Below are 9,144 nucleotides of genomic sequence, written 5' to 3'. Positions count from 1 at the left end.
CAATGGTTGCTCCATGTGAGTTGCAGCTGCTCAGAGTATTTTTCCTAATGTATTTGTCTCTCATTAGTTATGGATTAAACCCATTCCCCCTTTTTAAAGGAGTAATCTTTTCCTTGAATTAACTTCATGTAAATGGTAAGAGACTTGCTAATGCCTTGAACATCAGCATCAGTACAGCTAAGCATGGTTGTTATTTTACATCATACTTCTGACTTTCTCCAGTCAGACTCTGGTTCCTTTGTGAACTCCCTTCATCCACAAACACACCCATCTCCTTCAGGATGGCCCTCGGGACAGGGTGGGCATGTCGGGACACATACAGACTCTTCAGATTTTGACTCATAGGTGAAGGTTTATAGTCCATGCAAGTATTTCCGCTCAGACTTGGAGCACATTTCACGTCCAATTTGTAGAACAGCTGGCCGTGCTGCAGGTTACAGAGATCCTCTGTGACTCCAGCAGACAGAACTGGCTCACACAGTCCCAACAGGTCGTCGTCCCAGTTGTTGTCCTGATCCCACACCTCAAATCTCACTTTATGTCCTGAGGACAAATCCTGAGAGCCCAGGTCAACGGCCATGGCCCAGTGTGGGTAGTTGTTGTTGTGAATGACGATAGAACGCTGGGCCATCACTCCGTTATAAAACACCTTGACGTAGCCGTCTGTTTCTGTGGTGTGGTCTCCCCACAGAGCAGAGGCCCGTTGTACGGTTATGATGACCCGTGCCATGCCTTTACGGGTTGGGCAGCAGTCTTGGTTTACAGCTGGGTCGTTGTGACATTGGCAGACACAGTGATCTCTTGAGTCGCTCTTGATTCCAGCCTGACAGCGCTCACTGCAGTTCTTCCACAGACCTTTTTCCAGGATGTAATGGCTAATGGCTGAGCGCATGTTCTTACGGACAGGGGAGTTCACAGGCAGTAGCTCATGAAGTGATTCCAGGGAATATGAGACTATGTCTGGATTCTGTGGGACTGTGTTTAACCATTCTTTGTAGGCTGATGGATTTTTGTCAGCAGAGAAAAGAAGATCTGGCTCTGTGGTATGCCCTCCCTTTATTTCTGTGAACCTATAGAAGAAAAAGGTGTTTCAACCAGTGGGCCAATTTGGAAGCGCAATTAATAACAACTGTGATAAGTGAATGTGAAATATTCACCTGTCGTTAAAGAGGCTGGAGAAGGCTGACTTGCTCTCTGTCTTCTCAATGTCCTTATTGCAGTGTTCTGTTTGAGTTTTTACTGTGACTTTGACTGTGGCAGATGCCTCAGCTTTCAGGCACATCTGCACCTCCTCCACACTGAGGCCCTGCAGACTGGCCTGGCACTGTCTGATGCTGGTCACTGATTGAACACTTCCTCCTAGTTTCACCTGGAATGACATACCAAAGGTGTTACTTTTTATAAATTTGCCATTGTGTAATTTTATTTTTTAATAAGATGGTGTTTTGTTGTCATGTACCTTGGTAATGTAATGAGTGCCAAAGTTGTCAATCAGTTTGTAAAATCGTTGCTTGAATTGAGGGCTGTAGATTTTAGGGAGCTGTTTTAGCGCATTTCGAAACTCTTTGTGCAGTTTGGGAGTGCCGGACACTCTGTAGCTGTTTACAATGAGAAACCAAACAAGAAGCAAAGATAGACAAGGGAAACAAGTGCATAACATTAATGCATTTATTTTAACTACTAGTTAAATGTGTGGAGAAAAGTTGAATTTTCATCTTCTTACCTGTAATACTCACAGAACATGCTTTGACTTGCAAAGCTGAACTTGTCACTTTTTGTTTTTTCCATGGAATAATCAGCAAGTTTAGAATGGGTACCAGCCAGCATCGCTGAGCCTTCTTTTCCGTTCATGTTAATGTCTAGACTGGCCTGCCAGTTGTTTTCAACTGAAGAACTGCTGGAAGTGACTAGAGACTCACTGGATCGGTGGAGTTTACTGGCCACGCTCATGCTGCAAGACTGCTTTGATCTCCAGTCCACAACTGACAGGGGAAGCTTTTGCTTCTTGTTCTCCAGATAAGGGTTGTTACACAGGGTACATGTTTTGTCCTTACGTTTCCATTGATCCATGTTGAGCACGAAGGCTCCTTTACGTTCCATTCTGGTGATATCGAAGCCTTCCCCGGCCAAATTGCTACCTGGAGCAAACTCTGCCTCCAGGCACTGTTTGGGTGTCCCTTCTGTGCATGACTGATGTGTGCACTCAGGAAAGGACAGCATGAGACCAGCACATATGCAAATATTCAACAGAAACATGATGCTGTTAAGTTGCATGCAATGCGATGTAGGATGGTTTACCTGAAAAAGAAAAAGACGAGTTGAATGAAGAAGCAAGTGAGGTGGTTCATAAGTGAAGTTATTCTGTTACGCCTTCTTAAAGAAGTGGCCCGAAATTAAATGCATAATAAACACTTCTTTAGCCAGTTGTTACATCTCATCGTCCTTCATACATTCAGTGATGCAGATACTCCTGGACAATCTCTTAATTTCTAACATCTTGGTGAAAGTTGTTAATTGACTCAGTTGTTAATTGGTCATTTAAATTCTGTTAGATCATTTTGCCAGTCTGTTTTCTTTGGCTGTCACTGTTATGTAGTTCATATTCAGTTGTTGTTTCAGTTATATAGTTTTATCTCTTGTGGTTTACCTCAGGGCCCTGTTTGTGGACCTATTTTATTTTGCTTGGTGTGGGTCTTTTTCTAAAAAAAAAAAAAAAACATGGTCATTTGCAAAAAAAATTTGAAAACTTGGCGGGGCACCTTTAAATCTTATCCTAGTTTTCCCATAAAAGTTGAATATTGAATGAACAAAAATATTGATCCATTATCTATAATACAGAAAACTTCCACACTCACATTCTTCTGTGGGAAATTTACAATTTACAATCAACCTACCGGTAACTGTCTTTGGCAGGGAGTACACGGAGAAAACCGACACAGAGGGAGACCATGCAAACTTCACACATATCAGCCCAGATTTAAGCAGGTATTGAATCCAGAAGTTTCTAGATGTGAGGCAACAGTGCTAACCACTGCTCAAGCATGCCATCCTGACCAAAAACTTTCTATACATAAACACGAATAAGACAGAGCTCCACATTTTCAACCCTTTGGGTTTCATCTATGTGGGTTAAGCAGACCATGTGTCACTTTTGAATCTGCCTTGAATTTTCACAGTGATTTCACAATCATACAGTTTCATTTTCTGCATTTGATTTATTTTAAAGATAAAACCTTACTTGTCTTCTAGAGGTCAGGGGATTGTTATAAATACTTTTAGCTCCCCACATCTTGACTGCTGTAACTTTCTTTTTGAGTTTCAGTAAGTCATTCTTGTCTTGCCTCTGGTCTGTCTAGAATTTACTTACTGGTAGCAAGAAGGTACAGTAATGAAAAATAAAACAGATTTTAGGATATTTTTTGCTTTAAGCACTCCCTTGACTGGTATTATATATCTGAGCTCTTCATTCCCTATTCCACCTTAAGACCCTTTAGATCTGCTAATCAATTACTTTCCATTTTACTTTCTCGATCGTAAACCAAAGATCACCAACCGTTGTCAAGTACCCCTTACTCTCAGGTCTATCCAACTCACTGTCTTTTTTAAAATCCTGTCTTAACACCAAGCTTTGTTTAACTGTGTTCGAATCACCACGATTTTCACAACTACATAACTTCTTTTCTCAACATTTGTTGTTTTCAAATGTACTCTATAAATGAATGGACTTGACTTATAGTATAAAACCTCATTGAATGATTAAACAACTGCTTACACAAATGTGACTGGACTAAACGACACTATAAAATACCTCACAGTTTATGCTTAATAATTTAGCATTATATTAAATCACCTGCAGACAGTTACATATATTTCAATAAAGTGAAAGTCTATTCTGAGTACATCATTAGTGTAGACTCACCTCTGTCTCTCCTGTTCCTGCTACATGTGTGAAACTGGAACAATGAATATCAGAGCTTTGTGTTTAAATGTCAACAAAGCAAGGCATGAGATGACAGTGGCTTTAAGAGACAATGGAAAAAAAAAAAAAAAAAGAAAAAACGTGGTGTGACAGTTGCATCGATGTTGAGCGCAGACCCAGTAGCCACGGAGGAGGAGTTGGTGGTCTGTAGACAGACTCAAACAGATAGCGACGACATGAAAGTTTAGCTGGCTTTCCAGTTAGCAGTGAACCAGAGACCACAAACCTATCATTTCTGTGAAGTGGTGGTGGGCTGTGGCCATACTGGCTGAACAGGAGACTGTGACATGCTAGCAATCAATTTCCCAAGTATGTCACAAACACAAAGTACCTTAGTAACTGAGTATGAAAAATACCTGATAAACTTTGATAAAAAATTGACTGAGCCCTGTGGGAGAAGTAAAAGTATAAGGTGACTCACCAAGAAATAATGAAAAATTAATGTGTAAGTATTGTGCCATGTAAAAAATTTATTTTTTTAACATGTAATGTATCAATTGAAGAAATTGAACAATGCCTTGAAATTACAAAGTAATTAGAGCACAATAAAAGAAAAGTAATAAATGTATGGATTCATAGTATATAAGCACAAAGCAGATATTAGCCTAAGCCCAACCTGCACTGTGAGAGGAAAGCACAGGGAGAACATGCAAACTCCGCACAGAAAGGCCCCAGTGTTGAAAGGGATTTGAACCGAGAACCTTCTTGGGGCAACAGTGCTAACCACTGTTCCTTCAGAAAACTGAGCATACACTATAAGCGATATTTTCCTGTTATTGAGCTGCAAACTTTTTGCAAAAACTGTTTGCTTGAACATCAGCATCAGTACAGCTAAGCATGGTTGTTATTTTACATCATACTTCTGACTTTCTCCAGTCAGACTCTGGTTCCTTTGTGAACTCCCTTCATCCACAAACACACCCATCTCCTTCAGGATGGCCCTCGGGATAGGGTGGGCATGTCGGGACACATACAGACTCTTCAGATTTTGACTCATAGGTGAAGGTTTATAGTCCATGCAAGTATTTCCGCTCAGACTTGGAGCACATTTCACGTCCAATTTGTAGAACAGTCGGCCATGGTTCAGGTTACAGAGATCCTCCTTGATTCCAGCAGACAGAACTGGCTCACACAGTCCCAACAGATCGTCGTCCCAGTTGTTGTCCTGATCCCACACCTCAAATTTCACTTTATGTCCTGAGGACAAAGCCTGAGAGCCCAGGTCAACGGCCATGGCCCAGTGTGGGTTGTTGTTGTTGTGAATGACGATAGAACGCTGGGCCATCACTCCGTTATAAAACACCTTGACGTAGCCGTCCGTGGCTGTGATGTAGTCTCCCCACAGAGCAGAGGCCCGTTGTACGGTTATGATGACCCGTGCCATGCCTTTACGGGTTGGGCAGCAGTCTTGGTTTACAGCTGGGTCGTTGTGACATTGGCAGACACAGTGATCTCTTGAGTCGCTCTTGATTCCAGCCTGACAGCGCTCACTGCAGTTCCTCCACAGACCTTTTTCCAGGATGTAATGGCTAATGGCTGAGCGCATGTTCTTACGGACAGGGGAGTTCACAGGCAGTAGCTCATGAAGTGATTCCAGGGAATATGAGACTATGTCTGGATTCTGTGGGACTGTGTTTAACCATTCTTTGTAGGCTGATGGATTTTTGTCAGCAGAGAAAAGAAGATCTGGCTCTGTGGTATGCCCTCCCTTTATTTCTGTGAACCTATAGAAGAAAAAGGTGTTTCAACCAGTGGGCCAATTTGGAAGCGCAATTAATAACAACTGTGATAAGTGAATGTGAAATATTCACCTGTCGTTAAAGAGGCTGGAGAAGGCTGACTTGCTCTCTGTCTTCTCAATGTCCTTATTGCAGTGTTCTGTTTGAGTTTTTACTGTGACTTTGACTGTGGCAGATGCCTCAGCTTTCAGGCACATCTGCACCTCCTCCACACTGAGGCCCTGCAGACTGGCCTGGCACTGTCTGATGCTGGTCACTGATTGAACACTTCCTCCTAGTTTCACCTGGAATTATAAATTTATGCACTATCTGCATAAGGCTTGTATATTTGGTAGACTGCATTTTGTCATGTTGCAACAATAACATTGTTATGGCTCACCTTGGTAATGTAATGCGTGCCAAAGTTGTCGATCAGTTTGTAGAACTGTTGCTTGTATTCAGGGCTGTAGATTTTGGGGAGCTGTTTCACTGTTTGATAAAATTCTCTGTGCAACTTTGGCTTGCCGGACACTCCATAACTGTTTATAGTGAGACACCATGCGAAAAAAGACAGGCCAGTGTAAATGCATACAGGAGTATTGCACTGAGCATTACAGTACAGATTTTGCATTTATCATTACAATTGTGGAAATGTGTAGAGAAAAATTTGGTCTTACCTGTAATACTCACAGAACATGCTTTGACTTGCAAAGCTGAACTTGTCATTCTTTGTTTTTCCCATGGAATAATCAGCAAGTTTAGAATTGGTACCAGCCAGCATCATAGAAGCACCTTTTTTTCCTACTTGAAGATCTAGATTAATCTGCCAGTTGTTTTCAACTGAAGAACTGCTGGAAGTGACTAGAGACTCACTGGATTTGTGGAGTTTACTGGCCACGCTTGTGCTGCAAGACTGCTTTGATCTCCAGTCCACAACTGACAGGGGAAGCTTTTGCTTCTTGTTCTCCAGATAAGGGTTGTTACACAGGGTACATGTTTTGTCCTTACGTTTCCATTGATCCATGTTGAGCACGAAGGCTCCTTTACGTTCCATTCTGGTGATATCGAAGCCTTCCCCGGCCAAATTGCTACCTGGAGCAAACTCTGCCTCCAGGCACTGTTTGGGTGTCCCTTCTGTGCATGACTGATGTGTGCACTCAGGAAAGGACAGCATGAGACCAGCACATATGCAAATATTCAACAGAAACATGATGCTGTTCAGTTCAGTGGTGGATTTATTCTGCAAAAGAAACATTTTGGTTGAACAAACATGGATTTGAGGCTGTTCATTACTGTACCACAGGATGGTCTTTGGAGAGGACTAGAACACTACTATGGAATTTCACATAGAAGGAACATTGAACATTATATTACTACATGCCAAATAATGTAAGGTTAACATCACATTCTGTTACTTCAATGTAATTTCACTGGCACAATTTTAAATCATCCACATGGTGTTTGATTTCTCTTTTCTCACTTTTTTTGTGGGATCTCCCAGGGCTCTATGCTGGTTCTCCATTTCTTTGCTATCTACATGCTATTCCTGACACAAACCAAAAGCATTTTAGTGCTGATGAACTTTACATCTTGATCAATTCTAATCCCACCAGTGTGCTCTGTATTATGTCTTGCCTTCGCGAATTTACAAAATTTTCCTGGTACTAAATATCTCCAAATATCATGTTTACTACGCCTTTCTAGATGCAGCAGTAGTATTATCAATGTTCTCTCTTCTAGACTTGGTGCCTTATCTAATAATGTTTTAAAAGAAACTCATAATTGTTGCAGACACTATGTGAAGCAAGCACATTACACCAATTCCTGCATGTCACTGGTAACCTGTGAAAATGTTCTTGTAAATCTCTCCATAAAACTTATTTTTATTTTATGGCTTTATTACTTTTAATTTAAAATTTCACATTTTTGAATTTTTATTATTATTAGTAGTAGTAGTGTTGCCATTCACTATTGCACAGAAGGCCATGCATTTTCAAATGAAGTTGATGAATATTTCAAAATGAGCAAATCTGCTAGACTCACCTTTGGACGTGTTCACACTGCATACATGAATCTTATTGTGACCAGTGATCAGTATTATGTGCTTATGAGGAGAACAAAGTTGGGCTGGACCTGTTGAGAGCATCAGTGGTTTGACAGTTTTATATATATATAAAAAAAACTGTTATTCTTTCTTTTCCGACAGTGATGAGTTGTGGTCACAGCTGAGAAGAGGTGACAATGATTTGCTTTGAGAAATACAAATCAAGCTTTGTATACTGAGATATTTTTTCCAAATGTGCTGGGGATCTTGTATGATATTAATCATAAATATTTACATCTGACCCACTGATGTGTGGTAATTAATCTCCATTGACTGCAGAGTTGAGTAGCTTTTTGCTGATTTTTCAATTTGCCTTTAAAGCAATTGATAGAAAATTACAGATACTATAAAGTAACAGTAAAACAATGATAAAACAGATTTTAAAACCTGTACAAAGGGAAATAATGTACTAAATAATATAGAGGTTTTCTTCACCTCCCTCCTCCTCATTCTGTAAAATTCTGAGTCATTCTGAAATCTCAAGCACATCTAACACATGTGACTCGTCCAGAGCAAAGGGTCTCTTGTTTGTCAAAGGCCCCCATAAGTGTGGTTGGTTGGTGGTTACATGTCACAGGTTCTGAGCAACAGAGGTGTGAACTTTCTGTGGTGTTACTCTCACATCACCAAGTGCATCTGTTATTTTTTTTAGAATAATTACAGCAAACTTGATCTTGTAATTAGAGTATTACTCTGTTTGAAATTAGAGGCCACTTAGCCTATATAAGACTTGAGCACTGCACTGAACTTGTCATGGGCATTCAAAGTGCTTCATGTATAGACCAGCTACTTTAAGTGTGCAGACTAGATTTAATCCAAAAATAACTAAGAGTAACTGGAAAGTCTGCATGGGATATCTTTTGGCCCTGTGTTATTATAAGAATCCTAATAAATGTCCAGCTGAGATGCACATAAATGTAATAACCTTATTGATAAACACATTCTTTTTTTGTTTGGAAAATACCTCTACACATAACATTTCACTTGAAATTACCGAGACTCCTAGAATTTCTGGGCATATTCCACAATTATTAGTAGTACTTTCTTTTAAAAAAAAAAAAACAAACAAAAAAAACATCTAAGTCTACGAAAACAGTTTTGTAGGGCTGTACTGATTTTTTTAAAGTCTGTGAATACAATATTAATAAATGAATATAGTGGTTAAAACATAAATTTGTGAATTTGTAGACACTCACAAACTATAATTATATTTTCTTCTGTGCGCTCAGGTGATAATTATAATATTTCCCGTCTGTAATGAAAGCAGCTGTAGCTTATTCAGGTCCATCCTTTACACTGCAAAGTGCGGCCAAGCAGAATCAAACCACACTCAGTCAAGCAGA

At 40.2% G+C, this 9,144-nt stretch overlaps 1 protein-coding gene across 3 annotated transcripts; it reads right to left on the bottom strand.

Annotated features, from left to right (window-relative positions):
• Window positions 1-56: 56 nt before the first annotated feature.
• On the bottom strand, window positions 57-7,784 carry LOC113140700 (perforin-1-like). 3 transcript variants are annotated; one of them, XM_026324643.1, is made up of 5 exons: window positions 6,877-6,933; window positions 1,724-2,225; window positions 1,460-1,598; window positions 1,158-1,369; window positions 57-1,070 (listed from the first exon to the last, which is right to left on the bottom strand). In XM_026324643.1, the coding sequence occupies exons 1-5, from the start codon at window positions 6,905-6,907 to the stop codon at window positions 191-193; spliced, it is 1,764 nt and encodes a 587-aa protein (XP_026180428.1). In that variant the 5' UTR covers window positions 6,908-6,933; the 3' UTR covers window positions 57-190. The 3 variants fall into 3 exon arrangements, with proteins under 3 accessions (XP_026180428.1, XP_026180427.1, XP_026180429.1); XM_026324642.1 differs by lacking the exon at window positions 6,877-6,933 and adding an exon at window positions 3,920-3,996 and having other exon boundaries at window positions 1,724-2,298; XM_026324644.1 differs by lacking the exons at window positions 57-1,070; window positions 1,158-1,369; window positions 1,460-1,598; window positions 1,724-2,225 and adding exons at window positions 4,474-5,703; window positions 5,791-6,002; window positions 6,098-6,236; window positions 7,741-7,784 and having other exon boundaries at window positions 6,375-6,937.
• Window positions 7,785-9,144: the final 1,360 nt, after the last annotated feature.

This window comes from Mastacembelus armatus, chromosome 8 (assembly GCF_900324485.2).
Source record: "Mastacembelus armatus chromosome 8, fMasArm1.2, whole genome shotgun sequence".
Taxonomy (NCBI): Eukaryota; Metazoa; Chordata; class Actinopteri; order Synbranchiformes; family Mastacembelidae; genus Mastacembelus; species Mastacembelus armatus.
The sequence above is the reverse complement of the archived record's forward strand: the minus strand, read 5'-3'. Positions and strand labels throughout refer to the sequence as shown.